At 44.3% G+C, this 18,888-nt stretch overlaps 2 protein-coding genes and 1 non-coding gene across 4 annotated transcripts; 2 read left to right on the forward strand and 1 right to left on the reverse strand.

Moving 5' to 3' along the window:
* Positions 1–1,572: 1,572 nt before the first annotated feature.
* LOC106598916 (large ribosomal subunit protein uL18) lies at positions 1,573–5,549 on the forward strand. Its single transcript, XM_014189941.3, has 8 exons — positions 1,573–1,679; positions 2,183–2,252; positions 2,593–2,708; positions 2,814–2,948; positions 3,652–3,854; positions 4,519–4,696; positions 5,040–5,128; positions 5,378–5,549. Exons 1-8 carry the CDS (start codon positions 1,677–1,679, stop codon positions 5,478–5,480), a joined length of 897 nt encoding a protein of 298 aa, XP_014045416.1. The 5' UTR covers positions 1,573–1,676; the 3' UTR covers positions 5,481–5,549.
* Positions 4,205–4,328, forward strand: LOC123741964 (small nucleolar RNA SNORA26). The gene has a single exon (XR_006769487.1). It is a non-coding gene; the product is annotated as a small nucleolar RNA SNORA26 (small nucleolar RNA).
* Positions 5,550–5,800: 251 nt separating the features above from the next.
* Positions 5,801–18,337, reverse strand: LOC106598915 (divergent protein kinase domain 1A). 2 transcript variants are annotated; one of them, XM_014189940.3, is made up of 6 exons: positions 18,028–18,337; positions 17,833–17,916; positions 11,744–11,878; positions 10,450–10,557; positions 7,910–8,086; positions 5,801–7,700 (listed from the first exon to the last, which is right to left on the reverse strand). In XM_014189940.3, exons 2-6 carry the CDS (start codon positions 17,884–17,886, stop codon positions 6,888–6,890), a joined length of 1,287 nt encoding a protein of 428 aa, XP_014045415.1. In that variant the 5' UTR covers positions 17,887–17,916; positions 18,028–18,337; the 3' UTR covers positions 5,801–6,887. The 2 variants fall into 2 exon arrangements, with proteins under 2 accessions (XP_014045415.1, XP_014045414.1); XM_014189939.3 differs by having other exon boundaries at positions 17,833–18,336.
* Positions 18,338–18,888: the final 551 nt, after the last annotated feature.

The following is an 18,888-nucleotide window of genomic DNA, read 5'->3' on the forward strand; positions in this document are numbered from 1 at the left end:
ATATGAATTAATTCATTTCAGAAGGCAGCATAAAAACAATTGAAGTAAAGCAGTGGCAGTCTGGTCTGGTGGTAGTGCTGCCAAGTTGGGTCTACACATAGCCCCTTTGGGCATGGGTTCAAAACCTGCTCTACGACCAGCAACTCTGTCTCCACATCTTGTTCTGATCTATACCTATCCAAAAAGGAAGAAATACTCTCCTTTGAAACAGTACAAAGTATATAGGTTATTGGCCTCTCAAATTCAACTCATGACCTTGAAGCACTTCCACTGCTTTTTTTCATTGTTCCCCTCTAATAAGGGGGGAACCTGGTACACCAGTGGGTGCAATTACTTGTCAGGTACATTAGAAAACCAGCAGGCTTCGGACCTCGTAGGGTAAGAGTTGAATACCACTGCACAGTAGAGGAGGCTGGTGGGAAGAGCTATAGGAGGATGGGCTCATTGTAATGGCTGGAATGGAATAAATGGAACAGAGTCAAACGTGTGGTTTCCATATGTTCAATGTGTTTGATACCGTTTTATGGATTCCATTCCAGCCATTACAATGAGCCCATCCTCCTATTGCTCCTCTCAACAGCCTCCTCTGATGCACAGCTACATCCTTTTCAAACACCGTTATTGGACTTTCAGGAATGCCATGCCTAGCATAAGTAGTGAGCAGTGGAGGCTGCTGATGGGAGGACGGCTCATAATAATGGCTGGAAACCCATGTGTTTGATGTATTTGATACCATTCCACCCATTCTGCTCCAGCCATTACCACTAGCCTGTCCTCCCCAATTAAGGCACCACTAACCCCATGCGGTAGTGAGTGGCTCAAATGCCTTATTCCGAGATCACATACTGCATGGCTGGGCTACTGTCCACCGGAATGGGTTGCTGCTGCCCTCTGCTGGTGTCTTGGTAAATGTCAGCCAGGACAATGACCCTTTGTTTCTTATTTCTATTTCTGGTGTGTTTTTATACTACCTGTTATTCTACCTGTTTATTTTTAGTGCTACATTGATATTGATTACTGCATTGTTGGGTTTGGAGCTCGCAAGAAAGGCATTTCATTGTACCTGTGCACTTGTTTTGGCTTGTGTAGGCCGTCATTGTAAATAAGAATATGTTCTTAACTGACTTGCCTAGTTAAATAAAGGTTACATTTGACATTAAAACTTGAAACTCTGTGATGGTTTATTATCATCACCCATGGTAAGAACATCCAGTGGCGCTGGAGGGAAAACACACACAGAGATAGTTTTACCACACAATGTCATGTAGAAGTATACAGGGATTCTTTACTTAGTCAAAATGTATTTGGAATGTAGTTTCATGGGTGTTAGTTCCTTGTTGTATGTGTATTGTGGCTTTGCCTTCATTATGGTGATATTCATAATTGAGAGGCCAGAATAGATTATTCTTGTAAAAGCTTGCATCCTTACAGGAGACACACCAGAGACTAATATTGTAGCCTCTGCCCAGGCATTCACCTGAAGCCGAGGCTAGCGATATGAGATACATTTTATTTGATCATTTTTGTTAATATTCATACAATTTCTCCTCCAATCCACTAGGTGGTGTGAATGACCGTTTCTATTCACAGAAACACATATCCTGTCTGCAACGTCAGCGCATTTTACCAGCCCTCTGGTAAAGGCTGCCAACTGAGAAGTTGGAAAAACTGCAAAAATGGTAAATATATTGTCGTCATATACTGTCAACATTAAACATTTTATGCTATTACTTGTCTTGTGCATTTCTATGTCTGATGTTCGTTTCTTTTTAAATGGATGACGTTGGATTTGTGATAAACTTTCACCGGTCAGCTGCATGCTAGCTGCATGCTATGTTCCAGCGTGGTGATATGGCGCTTAAAGGCCTTACTTTGACATTTCCTAGTTATTCCTACTAATAAATAATGTCATGCCAATTGCATAACGTGTTTGTTGTTAATATATCGGCCTGCTTATCTTCCATGCGAATGAAACTGGTCATTGTGTGAAGAAGTCAGTCCTAACATTACCTAGTAAGTTAAGTTTGTAGATTGGCCACCAGTGTGAAAAGGGTTACAACAGGCCAAGCTAGCTGTTCTATGGAGAACTTACACTGCAGTAATATGTATTGCACGTTAGGTGAGTGACACCCATGTCACCAGAAATATGCAATGGCAGCTGTCTCACCTCTCCTCTCCACAGGGCTTCGTGAAAGTAGTGAAAAGTAAGGCGTACTTCAAGAGATACCAGGTGAAATTCAGGAGAAGGCGAGGTGACTAATCATACAATTTTGTTTATGTAATGCACATTTACTCACCGTTTACGAACCACTGACTCAATAGATTCTAGAACAGTGTTTTAATAGGCTTATTTATTTTAATGGCGAATACTAACGAGTTGTCACCTTGTGCATTTAATTCGCTGCTTCTTAATGATGATTCCAAGATCTCTGAGCAATATGTAGTTGGTCCTTCATTTGCGACGGCTGATGTTTTTTTGTTCTTTCAAGACGGGGCTGAGAGAAGCAAGAAAGTCTTGTAATTGTCTATTTCCTATTGGCTAATGCTGGCATGCTAACCAGTTGTGTGTTTGATGTGATTTGTCTTTGTCAGAGGGGAAGACTGACTACTTTGCCCGTAAGCGCCTGGTCATCCAAGACAAGAACAAGTACAACACACCCAAATACAGGATGATCGTGAGGTTCTCCAACAGAGATATCTGTTGCCAGGTGATTGCTGGAGGGCTGCTGTGTGCAGCCTTGGTGTGATTTCAACAACTATTTAGATTTGAAAAACCACATTCTGGCCCTCACCACTTTTATCAATTGCTTCAGATTGCCTACGCCAAGATCGAGGGAGACCAGATTGTTGCTGCTGCCTACTCCCATGAGCTGCCCAAGTATGGCATCACCGTGGGACTGACAAATTATGCTGCAGCCTACTGCACGGGCCTTCTGCTGGCCCGCAGGGTAAGGGTCGCGCACACACACCCATGCTTACACACATACTGTATGCCATACTTACACACATACTGAAGTCTCAAACAGAAGAATGCATAGCTACATGTCATTGTGCAATCCCATAGAAATGGCCACATATGCACAACCTTGCACACTCATGCTACGATTTCCTGCTTGTTCTCATAGTTAATTTTTCTGTTTTCATGAGGTTCATGAGTTGACGTCACTGTGATTCAACAGGCATGACTTCCCCTTGAGTGAAGTTGTATGTCAGGGTGTTGATGGCACCTGTGTAGCCATTCTTCTGCACTGGCAAAGGATACTTTTTTTTTTTAATTAGGGGGAGAGGAATTGTTGCTGATGTTGGGTTTGGGGGCTTTTGACTAAAACCTTCCATATCCAGAACCAGTATCATTGTGCTGACAAAGCAAGACAGACCGGGCCTTTGTGGACTTCCCTTTGTGTATAGATTTGATGCTAGCAAATGCTTATAATTTTGTTGTCTAATACACTGAACTCTTCGTTTTTGGGGGGGGGGGGGGGTAAAAGCTGGTGTGGGGATATTCCTTAACTGAGTCTGATATCCAGCAGCACAGTTAATGCAATGAATTTTCAGTTTAGCAAGATTCTATTCATTAGACGATATTGTCAACAGGGGTTGCTGCTAAATCTTAGATGGCATTTCTTTAATGAAACATCTTTGTCTCCTCAGCTGCTGAACAAGTTCGGCCTGGACCAGGTGTACGAGGGCCAGGTGGAGGTGACGGGAGATGAGTTCAACGTGGAGAGTATAGACGGCCAGCCGGGGGCCTTCACATGTTTCCTAGACGCCGGGCTCGCCAGGACGTCCACAGGAAACAAGGTGTTCGGAGCACTAAAGGGCGCCGTCGACGGTGGCCTCTCAATTCCTCACAGGTCAGTTTGAGATTTTGGCAATTAAGTTCTTTATCTACCCCACCAGAGTCAGATGAACTCGTGGATATCATTTTTGTCTCTTCGTCCAGTATGAAGGAAGTTTTTAACTAGCGTCAGCGCAATGACGACGTCTATGGGAACAGCTGTTCCTGAGACCACCAGTCATTGCGCTAACACTGGTTAGCATTACTCTGCAAAACTAACTCTAACTTCCTTCATACTGGATGCAGAGACATCAAAATGGTGTCTGAGTTCATTGGACTCTGGGGGAAGTAGATTAATGACTTCATGACCAAAATCACTAACTATCCCTTTAAGTACAGCTTAAAGCGGAATATGTATCCCCTTTTTTGCCCATCTCGGACTTGAAGTGTCCTATATGATCAACACAGAGGGGTAGAGGATGATAGTTCTCTCATAAACCTGTGGTGAAGGCTGGACACCTCACTGCGGATCCTGTCGGGAGATACAATGTGTCCATGTCTCTTCGCCGTGGATTTGTTTCTATAATGAATGGCCAAGACCATCGGCCCTGTAATAAGACATGGCCTTTGTCATTATACAATGTGATTCTGGAAAAACTTGTTTTATTTTACTATTCAAAGTCACTAAATCAACCCAAGTAATCCAGTTTTGTACCACATCACCATCCTCTTCTCCTCAGCACAAAACGATTCCCTGGCTACGACATGGAGAGCAAAGAGTTCAACGCAGAGATGCATCGCAAACACATCATGGGCATGAACGTGTCGGACTACATGAGCTACCTGATGGAGGAGGATGAAGACGCCTACAAGAAACAGTTCTCACGCTTCATAAAGAACGGAGTCACGCCAGACACAGTAAGTCTGTTTGCACATCCCACTGAATTAGATATTAGAAATGTAATGCCTACCAGGCTGATGGTAGTCACTCCTGGTGTGTGTGAGGGTATCAGTTGGGTTGGCAACTCCTTTCTCACACAGTTGTTACATTTGCTGCTTCTTAATGATGATTCCAAGATCTCTGAGCAATATGTAGTTGGTCCTTCAATTCCGACGGCTGATGTTTTTTTTGTTCTTTCAAGACGGGGCTGAGAGAAGTGAGATGAATTACCAGTGCTGAAAGGCTATTTGTTGGTGTTCTGTGACTCTGGTCCTGAAACCGCTACCCTACCTCTGTCTAAACAATGTGTCGTTCTTTCAGGTGGAGGAGATGTACAAGAAAGCACACACCGCCATCAGAGAGAACCCAGTCCACGAAAAGAAACCCCAAAAAGACGTCAAAAAGAAGAGGTGGGTTTGTCACCGTTGCTGGATTTCCGCTTGGGAGCACTTTGGAGTAGTGCTTCTTTATGATGATACAAAGTCCGCTGAGCAAAATGGAGTTGGTCCTTCATTTGCAACGGCTGATGTCCATTGTCCTTTCAAGACGGGGCTGAGAGAAGCAACCTGTATACTGTATATCCACTTGTAGTATTAAAAACATTGAGCGTTCTGCCATTTAATGTTGTTTACTGTGCTGATGGTTGTTTTCTGTCGCAGGTGGAACCGCGCTAAACTTTCGCTGGCACAGAGAAAGGACCGTGTCGCTCAGAAAAAGGCCAGCTTTCTACGAGCACAGGAAGCCGAGGCAGCGGACGGTTAGAGGGACGGGCACCACTGCCCGTTCCAAAGACACCACTGCACATTGGCTTAATAAATTTATTGCAAAAGACTTCATCACTTTGCTCTCTATGGAAATACTGCCAGTGTGGCGTGTGTTTGACATTTTGGGGGAAATTCTGGTGTGATTGAATGATAGACCTGATGGAAAACATTTAACATACTAGTAACTTATTTTTTTTTACTAGTAATTGAGTATGACGAAACGTATTGGGTATTACATTTCCTCAGACTTAGTCACTGCATACTACAGTCAGGATAATCCACAACTCAGCTGACAAAGAAATGAAAATGAGACCACAGTGAGTGGTATGTGGTTTTATTGTGCAAAATCATGCTTGTTCAAACTTCAAGGAAAACAAACATTGATCCCTCAAAAGCAGCTGTGTGCTTCAGCTCCTTCAGAAACCAAACAGGGTTTCCTGTTTAGAAGATAGTGACCTACTCGTTTAAAAGTTGCGGTTGAAAGAATGTAGAAACAGGAATTTGAATAAAGCGAGCAGTTAATGTACAGTACCTCCTTCACAAGTGGTAGTCTAATTCCAAGTTTATAGTTTTCAGCATGATCTCTTGTATTTGGCACAAGTATTCATGATATGCTACACGGTTAGTGGAAAACTACAAGTGAAAATGTACATGGTACACAAACCAAGAATAATGGCTCGTCATAGGCCGATTCAGCAATGCCATTAAACAAGTGCAGGTGGAAATGTCCCGCGACGTGGACGACACCTGGGTACGTTCCAATGTCTCCTGAAGTGTACACTCTATCCACTATTTCCCATAAATCTAAAAGCATTGGGTTGGTCGAGGTATGGGCTACAGGGAGTTTCCACCATATTTGTTATACCAGTCATTTCCTTTCAAATCAGAAGGGAACAAGTGCACACTGGAAAGAAGAGAATTGGAACAATACCACAGACCTCTATAAAACCGTTTCTTCGGATAGATTCCTTGGTCACATTGAAGAAACTGAAATGTGCAAGTGTACTTCCAATGTGTAGTTCATAACTATTACCACAAATGTTCCATCTGTTTTTTCCCAAGAGGGGAAAACAAGACTCCGAGCCCCGTCATAAACAGCAGATCTACAGTTATTTTCCAGCATCCTGAAAAGGAATTATAATTATCATTCTTCCAATGAGTCAGCAAAACATAAAACGTTGTAGTACGTCTTGAATGAACGATCCACCCAAAGTGGTTGTTTTTGTGACTCACCCATTTTGAATGTTATATTGTATTTCTGCCTGCTTGAACAGCAATAGCTCAGACACATGACCACATGAAATGACCCCTGGAATCGATAGAACATCACTCAAATGCTACAACATTCAAAATGGGTGAATCATACCTTTTAAGTATTTGAGGACTCGGTTGTGTTGTCCCCTCGTCACGAGTCTTTAGTATGGGATATCTGTCTCCACAGCAGGGCCTTGAGGTTGTTCAGAATCAGGGAGTGCTCCATGTCCATCTGTCCCGCCGAGCCTCTGAGGGCCATGCAGGCGTACAGCTGCCTCTCTAACTCCTCCCTCAGCTCTGACGGCGCCCCTCTCAGAAGGTAGTCCCTCAGCGCCCCGCATGCCTTGGCCAAGTTGGGCTGGGTCACCTCCTCCCTGCATCGTCTCTGAGCCATGTCGCACGATGTCCGGCAGTCCGGCCCCAGCACACAGTCGTCGTCCTTCTCGCAGTGCAGCGCGTGCATGGTTCGCCTGAACGCATCCTCAGAGACGATGGCCCTGGGGTCGGTGAGGCGGAGGTCGTGGCGGTCCGTGTAGCCGAAATGGTCGGCGCTCAGGTCGCACATGAGGAAGCTGCCGTAGTTGCCGTGGAAGATGTCCTCCACCAGCTCCAGGAGACCCATGGAGATCTTGGCTTTGCGGGGCCAAGAGGGCGTGAACCACTGGTCCATGCTGCGTCGGGCCTCACTGGGGACCCAGGCCTCAAGGGGCCAGGGGAGGCTGAGACCGTACAGGGGGCCGTAGGGGACCCTCTCGGTCACGTACAGGTCCCCACAGAAGCCCAGCAACCGAGGGGTGTGGCCCCGGTCCTGGAGGAGCAGGCCCAGCAGCACCTCATCCAACTGGAGAAGAGCCCAGGCTGAACGGGCCTCAGGGAGGGAGACGTGCCCGTCCTTGTTGCCGTCGGCGACAGTGAGGATCTTGCTCACCAGGCTGGCCAGGTTGGCCTGCTCGCCCAACTTTGACTGGAGACGGAAGGAGTTAGGGGAGGTAGGAAGAAAAGAGAAAGAAGTTAAGGTGATGTTCTCATGCTCAATCTGGAGATTTTGGTAAAACTGCTGGTGAAATAACAAAATCACTTTCAACAAAAGACAAATGATAGTTGTAATGCTATGCTGATGTTGCTATTGTGACACAGCATATGCTAAAGTCAAAGCAGCAGGAGTTCCAGAACCTTGAAGTGATTGAAGACCATCTCTCTGAACTTCTTCACAGACGTGCCGCGGGTGGGTTTGTCGAAGACTGCAGCCTCCCTCCGGGGCTCTGGCTCTTCTCCCAGCTCATAGTGCAGCACCTCCCCCACCCGGCAGCGGATCACCCCGTCCACATCACCCCAACCACCTGTGTAAACCTGAGGGCCCAGGCAAGGTGAACAAGAAGGACAACCAGACCCAAGTTAGTGGAATTACATTATTATACACCTACAGTCGATAAGAAGAACCAATGGTTTTGACTTATTCTTCTGGACTGACTGTGTAGGAAATACTATTGTGAACTTCTACTGAAGACACCACACCCTTCAATAAAACCATTGGCTACATACTGGAACTTGCCGAAGTGCCTTCTGAGTCGACATTAGGGCTGTAGGTCCCGGTTGTAGTAGGTTGTCCCAAGATGCACTGATCTACGGTTGGTTTTACAAAACCTGGATCTGTACTTAGAACAAACCAACACTACTTGTACAGTACAGGGCTCTACAGTGATTCCAACAGCTTGTACAGGGCTCCATTTTTTAAAAACTTTTATTTAACTAGGCAAGTCAGTTAAGAACAAATTCTTATTAATAATGACGGCCTAGGAACAGTGGGTTAATTGCCTTGTTCAGGGGCAGAATGACTGATTTTTACCTTGTCAGTTCGGGGATTTGATCCAACTGCCCCAGTGCTCTAACCACTAGGCTTCCTGCCGCCTCTAAAGTGCATATCCGCCTAAATATTTCGTTTTTTGACCTAGAATTTGAATTTAGGATCACCAGTGTGCCTAGAAAAATGTAGGATTCTAGTTATCATTTCCGATGTTTCATTGTGCTCATGTAACAATATAGCTTCCGTCCCTCTCCTCGCCCCTACCTGGGCTCGAACCAAGGACCCTCTGCACACATCGACAACAGCCACCCTAGAAGCATCGTTACCCATCACTCCACAAAAGCTGCGGCCCTTGCAGAGCAAGGGGAACAACTACTTCAAGGTCCCAGAGTGAGTTACGTCACCGATTGAAACCCTATTAGCGCGCACCCCGCTAGTTAGCTAGCCATTTCACATCGGTTACACTCACATTTCTTTGTGTGCGCCTACATTTTTTAACAACCTGGTCAGCGTAGAGCCCTGCAGTACAGATGACGCAATCTCAATCGCACTCCACACCACCCTTTCTTACCTGGACAAAAGGAACACCTATGTGAGAATGCTGTTCATCGACTACAGCTCAGCGTTCAACACCATAGTGCCCATGAAGCTCATCACTAAGCTAAGGACTCTGGGACTAAACACCTCCCTCTGCAACTGGATCCTGGACTTCCTGACAGGCCGCCCCAGGTGGTAAGGGTAGGCAACAACACGCCTGCCACGCTGATCCTTAACACTGGGGCCCCTCAGCGGTGTGTACTTAGTCCTATCCTGTGTTCCCTTTTCACCCACGACTGCATGGCCAAACACGACTCCAACACCATCATTAAGTTTGCTGACGACACAACAGACGGCCTATAAGGAGGAGGTCAGAGAACTGGCAGTGTGGTGCCAGGACAACAACTTCTCCCTTTATGTGAGCAAGACAAAGGAACTGATCGTGGACTACAGGAAAAGGCGGACCGAACAGGCCTCCATTAACATCGACGGGGCTGTAGTGGAGTGGGTTGAGAGTTAAGTTCCTTGGTGTCCACATCACCAACTAACTATCATGGTCCAAACATACCAAAACAGTTGTGAAGAGTGCAAGACAAAACCTTTTCCCCCTCAGGAGACTGAAAAGATTTGGCATGGGCCCTCAGATCCTAAAAAGGTTCTACAGCTGCACCATCGAGAGCATCCTGACCGGTTGCATCACTGCCTGTTATGGCAACTGCTCGGCATCTGACCGTAAGGTGCTACAGAGGGTAGTGCGAACGGCCCAGTACATCACTGGGGCCAAGCTTCCTGCCATCCAGGACCTATATAATAGGCGGTGTCAGAGGAAAGCCCATCAAATTTTCAAAGACTCCAGTCATCCAAGTTATAGACTGTTTTCTCTGCTACCGCAGGGCAAGCGGTACCGGAGGGCCAAGTCTAGGACCAAAAGGCTCCTCAACAGTTTCTACTCCCAAGCTATAAAACTGTTGAACAATAAATCAAATAGCCACCCGGACTATTTACATTGACCCTCCCCCCTCTTGTACACTGCTGCTACTCGCTGTTTGTTTGCTACCTATGCATAGTCACTTCGCCCCCACCTACATGTACAGATTACCTCAACTAGCCTGTACCCCTGCACGCTGACTCAGTACCGGTGTCCCCTGTATATAACCTAGTTATGTTATTCTTATTGTGTTATTTTTTTATTTTAGTCTACTTGGTAAATATTTAATTCTTCTTGAACTGCACTGTTGGTTAAGGGCTTGTAAGTAAGCATTTCACGGTAAAGTCTACACTTGTTGTATTTGGCGCATGTGGAAAATAAAGTTTGATTTGATTTACAGTAATCCCTGCAGCTCAAAGGTAGGGGCATGGTGTGTTACCTCACCTGGTGGTTGGGGCTGGTAGAGAGACATCTTCCCAGGTAGAGGGTGTCTTTGTCACACAGACTGCTGCAGGCCGAGCCGTCAATGATGCCCCTCCTGTATTTATCACACTGACAAGTGGATGGTTGGTGTTAGTCTCTTCCTCTCCATTTATTTACTCAATACAACAATACGCTAGGTATTACAAAGTCAGAACCATAACGCTTAAACCACTTGTGACACAGATTTTAATCTTAGTGACCTCGCTATTGTTTTATTTCTATGGTCCAGAACCAACAACACTTCACTCAAGATGAAAGTTAACTGCTACAGACTGCCCAAAGACCTTTCACTAACTTCTTTCTCTGTTTGACGGTTGCATGTTACATGAACATTGGGTGGCAGTGTTTAGCCAAGTACGAATGAAACCAGTCTTGTGGTAGCAGTTCTGGTAACAGCAAGGGTCCGAATGCCAAATAGCTTGTCGTTGAGCCTTTGTGTCTGTAAGCTTCATAAGCCTCAGCGGTTGAATGAGACGGATGATGTCAAAACGGTGGAGTATAAAAATGTGTGATGCTCTTTACAAGGGTTCCCCAGCCGGTGACCTGCGATCTGAATTTGGCCCGCGTATGACGATTATTTTTTGTTGTTTCATTGTTGGACATAAAAGACCATAAAAACACCAGTAAATCAGCTGCAAGTTATTTACATTTAGGAAATCTGTTCCAAAGTATTCCCATAAAAGAGAAACGTGATCGTATACAAATGTAAGCAAGGTTTGAAATGCTGTTTTAGTTCAACATTATGGGTTTCTTGAGGTCAATTGTCTCTGGCCCCCTGACCATCCGCTCAAGAAAACATAATCGTCCCACCACTGAATCTAGTTAATGATTCATGCTCTACACTACAGCAGTGCTTTTACAACTACTAAGAATCAAATCTAATTTTATTAGTCACATACACATATTTAGCAGATGTTATTGCGTGTGTAGTGAAATGCTTGTGTTCCTAGCTCCAACAGTGCAGTAGTATCTAACAATTCACAACAATACACACAAATCTAAAAGTAAAAGAATGGAATTAAGAAACCGCCACATGTTCCAGTATCACAGTAGAACTGGGTCGTGACCTGACTGGTCCAGCAGTTAGCACCGCCGATCGGCCACCCCCATATTATGTAGTCATTCCAATCTGTCCCATAGCCTGTTTGACACACTCCTCCTGTCATTCCTGTTCCCCCTAAAGACAGTCTATCAATAAAAGCATAACAATAGGAGAGTTGGTCATGAATATGATGTCAGATGTGTCTGTACTCACTATGGCGTTCTGGCACTCATGTCCTCGGCAGAGCTCGGTGTAGTTGGAATACTGGACGTAGATCACCCAACCTCCCACAAACACTGTCAGCCAGGTGAGGAACAGGTATTTGACCCGCACAAAGGAGATGCGAGCCTGTAGGGGTCAAACAGAGAAAGATGGTTGGTTGCTTCATTAAACATGTCTTCACATTCCCTTTAAAATGCATGAGCATGCATCAATGAGTTCTACCATGTCATGTGAAATTATACAGTGTGCCGAGCACCTACCCTACATAGTAAACATCACACCATATAACTAATTATATCTTAAGTTCAGTTGGTAGACGTTATTTGATTGTCAATGCATCAGAAACAATGGATTTTTCACAAATTTCATGAACTGGTTAAGGTGAGCTATTCTGTTATGATTTATAACAGTGATTCCCAACCAGGGGTACTAGGACTCCACAGGGGTACTTGGCCTATCCACAGGGGTACTAGGACTCCACAGGGGTACTTGGCCTATCCACAGGGGGTAGTTGAGAAGACTCATGAGACCTAATGGGAAAAATACACAAGGGGGTACTTCCAGGGTACTCCGGGCAGAGCACAATTCAGTTGGTGGTACAGTAACTGGAAACGGTTGGGAACCACTGACTTTAAATATGACACACACGACCTACAGTACAAAGAAATGGAGCGAGAACATAAAGAACATGCCCCATTTAGCCATGAAACCAGCCTGGTCAATGGCAGTATACTAAATAGCACTTCCTAATCGACACCGTCATGTGACCAACAACTGACAGCCCAGCAGTATTTTTTACATTTTATTTAACTAGGCAAGTCAGTTAAGAACAAATTCTTATTTACAATGACAGCCTAGGAACAGTGCCTTGTTCAGGGGCAGAAAGACAGATTTTTACCTTGTCAGCTCAGGGATTTGATCTAGAAACCTTTTGGTTACTGGTCCAATGCTCTAACCACTAGGCTACCTGCCATATTGTAGTTTCCACAGTGATGGTGGGGTCACACATATTCAAGCTATTGATCTCATAACCACAGTGGCCCAACAATGTCCCTTTGAGACTAAACAGAGTTCGGGGGTTAAGTGTTGGATTGGTCCTAATATAATAGAAGACTCGAGACATAGTTGTAAACCAATTGAGTTATGACTTCAGCTGTGGCATTTATCACATGACAGGTTAACAGGCTGTATGCAGACATAGGCTATGTTCCAATGTCCATACTAATGTTGCATACACAATCAGGGATTGACGTTAAGGGCTGCCCCATTGCCATGACAATACATTGCTTCACACGAAGTGGTATGCTAGTGTGTGGATTTTGGAATCAGAGCATGTCTGAAAGGCAACTGCGACCAATAAGATCCTTATGAGGCGACAGGGACCAATCGCCTTCGACTTTCTCTGACTTGGTATTTCTAAATCAGGACTATGACCAGCGCTGGAGCTTAAAGAGGTGTTGTTTTGGGATGAGAAGAATAAGCTTGAACAGTGACAGAGTTATGGCTTAAAGGGGTGTGAGAGAGTGAGTGAGTGAGAGAGTCCTGAGTTGTGTTCACCAGACACGAAATGGAAGAAAGCTGTCTGACCTCTGAAACGGTGTGAAATGGAACTTGTATGAGAAACGCTCGTTTCCATTTTGTTTTGCCACTGTATGCCCCAATGAACCCGACCCACATATTTTAGTGTTGTCCTCACAGAAAGGCGGTAACAGATAGGGATCAGATATTCCCCTCCCAAAAGCCTCGCTAGCTGAAGGCATCAGGGGAGCACACGCTGCTACACTATCTGATCTGACCCCTGTAGTGTGTGTGTGTGTGTGTGTGTGTGTGTGGGCTAACACACACTTTAAGATACAGGGCTCTGGCAGTCACTTAGGTATGAGTCTCCATGATGAGTCTGTTTGAAGACTCGAGACATCGGCCTAATTGTAAAAGCAATTGAGTTACAACCAATGGCAGCAATACATGACAACACAGCATGCTAGCAACACAACATGGTAGCAGCACAAAACAGGGTACACACATTATTGGGCACAGACAACAGCGCAAAGGCCAAGAAGGTAGAGACAACAACACATCACGCAAAGCAGCCACAACTGTCAGTAAGAGTGTCCATGATTGAGTCTTTGAATGAAGAGATTGAGATAAAACTGCCCAGTTTGAGTGTTTGTTGCAGCTCATTCCAGTCGCTAGCTGCAGCGACCTGAAAAGACGAGCGACCCAGGGATGTGTGCGCTTTGGGGACCTTTAACAGAATGTGACTGGCAGAACGGGTGTTGTATGTGGAGGATGAGGGCTGCAGTAGATATCTCAGATAGGGGTGAGTGAGGCCTAAGAGGGTTTTATAATGGCCTGTAGGCAGACAGAGGATGTCTGAAAAGTCATTGTGTGAGTTTCAGAGTAGCTACCTCTACCTGTGTTTGTGTTTGGATGAGAAGCTGTGTGTGAGTTTCAGAGTAGCTACCTCTACCTGTGTTTGGATGAGAAGCTGTGTGTGAGTTTCAGAGTAGCTACCTCTACCTGTGTTTGTGTTTGGATGAGAAGCTGTGTGTGAGTTTCAGAGTAGCTACCTCTACCTGTGTTTGTATGAGAAGCTGTGTGTGAGTTTCAGAGTAGCTACCTCTACCTGTACCTGTGTTTGGATGAGAAGCTGTGTGTGAGTTTCAGAGTAGCTACCTCTACCTGTGTTTGGATGAGAAGCTGTGTGTGAGTTTCAGAGTAGCTACCTCTACCTGTGTTTGTGTTTGGATGAGAAGCTGTGTGTGAGTTTCAGAGTAGCTACCTCTACCTGTGTTTGTGTTTGGATGAGAAGCTGTGTGTGAGTTTCAGAGTAGCTACCTCTACCTGTGTTTGTGTTTGGATGAGAAGCTGTGTGTGAGTTTCAGAGTAGCTACCTCTACCTGTGTTTGTGTTTGGATGAGAAGCTGTGTGTGAGTTTCAGAGTAGCTACCTCTACCTGTGTTTGTGTTTGGATGAGAAGCTGTGTGTGAGTTTCAGAGTAGCTACCTCTACCTGTGTTTGTATGAGAAGCTGTGTGTGAGTTTCAGAGTAGCTACCTCTACCTGTACCTGTGTTTGGATGAGAAGCTGTGTGTGAGTTTCAGAGTAGCTACCTCTACCTGTGTTTGTGTTTGGATGAGAAGCTGTGTGTGAGTTTCAGAGTAGCTACCTCTACCTGTGTTTGTGTTTGGATGAGAAGCTGTGTGTGAGTTTCAGAGTAGCTACCTCTACCTGTGTTTGTGTTTGGATGAGAAGCTGTGTGTGAGTTTCAGAGTAGCTACCTCTACCTGTGTTTGTGTTTGGATGAGAAGCTGTGTGTGAGTTTCAGAGTAGCTACCTCTACCTGTGTTTGTGTTTGGATGAGAAGCTGTGTGTGAGTTTCAGAGTAGCTACCTCTACCTGTGTTTGTGTTTGGATGAGAAGCTGTGTGTGTGGGTGTGTGGTGATGGATGTTTAGTTTGCATGCAGTAATAATACTCCAGTCTCACAAGTTGAAACAGCTAAAGATCAAAATTGCACATCTACTAGCTTCCGTCTGATAAGTAAAACGGTTGCAGTCAATGAGGTGCCAAAATGCTAATTGTGTTTGTGTTATGGAACAATAATGCATATCATAATAGGTTTAAACACGTCACGCCGTTGGGTTGCACTTTGACTCGTAGACAGTTAGCGGCTCTGTCATGTGCGAGTAACATTTATCCTACAGCCCATTTCTCTTTGCTTCTAAGGGTCTACAGTACGCCATTTTCACATTCCCTGACACTATTATGCAATAAAGGCTGTCATGATATCCTGCATCCCCCTACTCCAGGCCATGGCTAGCTCTACAGTTAAAGCATCACTGCATAAGCCAGGCACCACAGGTCACATCCACTAACACATGTTTAATAATACAGTAACAGTAAAAATAGTAATATCACCTTTTACTGTTTCAAACACCTCCTTTGCCGAGGGTTAATCTGTGCAGCTTGCACATAGCACAGACTGTCTTTACACTGAAGAAAATAATAGCACTTGCTATTGGCCTTGCTCACTCCCACACTGCTCCTTGCTATCTATTTCTCTTTGCTCTCTCATAACTGCTTCTTAGGGGCAACTCTTATCTACTGAGTAAACACAGTATTTCCTTGCTGTGTTAGTGTGTTGTCAATAAACTTTTTTATAACCTTGCGTTGCTCAAAATAACTAGCCATACGCTGGCAAGTGGTGTTAACCTCAGGAAAACATGGGGGGGCTCAGGAATTCACACAGGGTGAAACATCATTTGATGTCGCTGAGAACTCATAGGTTGTTAGATGTCATAAAGACCCTATGCCAGACAGTATTTCACTTCACAATCAAATAGTACTGTGCCTATGGCAGCCTTACACGGCCTGCCAACAAATAGCATTGTTGCTATGACAGTCTGGCATCACAGAAAGGGGTTTGGTGCCAGATAGGTGGTGGACTGAGTACTCTGTTAACCTTTCAACCCACTTGTATTAATAAGTAGTCAAGGATCCTTTTATATCTAAACTAGCAAAAACAACAGCTATACTCCATTCTCTCTGGCTATACTACATTTAAAGTGTCTGCAATCCTATGAAAGTACAGACAAAAGGTTGAAACAATGTAACTGCTCAACTAAAGTGCCTCTATGGGAAGAAATATATATAAATAAATAAATGGATTTGCTGAGCCACGTTTACATTTCCGGTGTCTGGTCCGGTCAAGGCTGTTTGGATTTATGGTCGCCTCATTAATCACTGTAGCAGGCGTATTCTGTTGACCGTCCTGTCAAGAGGCCACATTCTACAGAGAGTAGTAATCATGTTCTAACAGGGGTCTGTTCAGGAGGATGTAGTGTTACAGAACGTTCAGATAGAAATGTGTATTGTAGAACAGATATAATTGTCTGTCAGATCAAACAGGGAATCGTGTGTGCTCTATTCGTTCTGATTATATCCGCAATGTTCAGAACATTTCCCCTCACGGAATACACCACATGCTGTGTTTCAACAGATGGTGGAACAACTGTTAAATACAGCTAAACATGGAAATATTATATTATCATGTGCTATTGAATGCCCTCAACACACCCCTACAGCCAGTAGTCAGAAATGTACTCAGGAGCTTGAATAAGTTACATATTAGCTAAGTCTCCATGACATATTTAACAAAAGCAAAGCAGACATTGAGAGCAATGTCAACATTACCATAGTGATGGATTGGGAACCATCGTTATAGGGCAGTAACGCAATGCCTGAGTACACAAGCAACTCTATCACATCCAAGTGAGATAAACTTTTATACTATCCAACCCAAAACAAACTAACAGAAACACACATACACACACTGTGTGGCCCCTCTCTCCCTCTTCCCACTAAGCGTTTTATGGTATAGTGGAATTGCAGGCCCCGAGTGCCCAAAACCCTTAGTTCAGCCATATTATCCAACACAGCGGATTATTCCTGCTGTCGCACTGGATACACGTAAATCAAATATGCCGCTGGTGGCCTCAGGCAGGGACAAAGGTGACCCACATCCACCCCTTACTGTTGGACGTGACCTGTTATTACGCCATCACCAATTTGTAATATAAAACAATATTATGAAAATAGGATCGCAGGACTACATTGAGCCAATGAATTAGCCTACATTCAATAAGAGTGTATTAAGCTATATGCAATAAAGTGTAGCCTATAGCCATAGTCTAAAACATCCTATTAAAGAGTCAGGCATAATTTATTTCTGCCAGTTCTTTGGGGTAGCCTATTTTTCCAAACCAAATTGGCAGCATCAACAATTTCAGCATGCAAGAATATGCATTGCAGCAAGACAGTCTCTTCAATCTCTAAATGTCTAGCTCGTGGCTGTCCTCGCATACATGGCCTTACTGTATAGGCTACTATAAAACCAACATTTGAGTCCCTTCAGAATTTTAAGAGGGTGCACTGTGTCCCGCGTGCGTAATATTGCTCGACAAAAAGCACACTACAGCTGTCGATGACAGTGGCCACACGACGTCAATTTTCTTGTGGCGCGGTTGATTGTAGACTGAGCTCAGTCAATATAAATTGTAAAACGGTTTAGAACTGTTACCTGGAAATAGAACGATTTATTTATCCAGGCACGTGGAAACAGACGCCTCGCCATCACAAAAATAGATCATCTCCAAACGCGGAGCTGCGAAAGAGAATCCAAATAAATGGAGAATGCATTTCAGTGTATTCCTATGCGATCGAAGCAGATTCTATTAACACTGAATATATCCGTTGCAGAGTTATTCTTAGTTACCCTTTCGTGTAGTTACAGCCGTAGCCTGTCTCTGAACGCAGCGCTGCTGTCTTGGCCGTGCAGCTGCTGATCACCAAGAAAGACCACAGAAAATAAAGGCGCTGGGACGATTGTTTGGCGACGCAAAAGCTTTGACCTCCTCTGTGCAACCAATGCATAACCATCACATTTCCTATGAAATTTTCCCGATGAAATAATTAGAATTTCTATGAAATCATTATACATTTATAAATGATAACTCTTCTCTCTCACTAATTCTGAATTTCATGGATGCTTGGATTTGCCATAAAATGTAACTGTTACAGCAGCTCGCAGTCATAAAAAGCAAAAAGGTTTCAGCCATTCATTGTAACACATATGTAAATGTTACACAATGTAACAATACACAATGTTACAGGACTATTTATAGTAACAGATGTGAAGATGGTGTATGGTTTTCTAGCGCCGACAAGTGGACGGTTGATTAATTCATATATTTGATTGGAACTAAAATAATATTACAAATATGAATATTGGTGGCTCAGTTGGTAGAGCATGGTGTTTGCAACGCCAGGGTTGTGGGTTCGATTCCCACGGGGGACCAGTACGGAGAAAAAAATGTATGAAATGAAATGTATGCACTCACTACTGTAAGTCGCTCTGGATAAGAGCATCTTTTAAATGACTAAAATGTAAATGATATATGAATAACTATAGGCTAGTCTACTACAGCTATACATTTTCCAAAACTTCAAAAGTATCCCAGAATAGTAGGTTGCCATATCCACTATGCACACAATTTAGTTGTGGGCTCACAAGCTGGATATGCAGTCTATGTGGGACTAAACAATAAGTGTAGATAATAATAATTGGACTGGTCCT

Source organism: Salmo salar, chromosome 03 (assembly GCF_965601325.2).
Source record: "Salmo salar chromosome 03, fSalSal1, whole genome shotgun sequence".
NCBI classification, from domain to species: domain Eukaryota; kingdom Metazoa; phylum Chordata; class Actinopteri; order Salmoniformes; family Salmonidae; genus Salmo; species Salmo salar.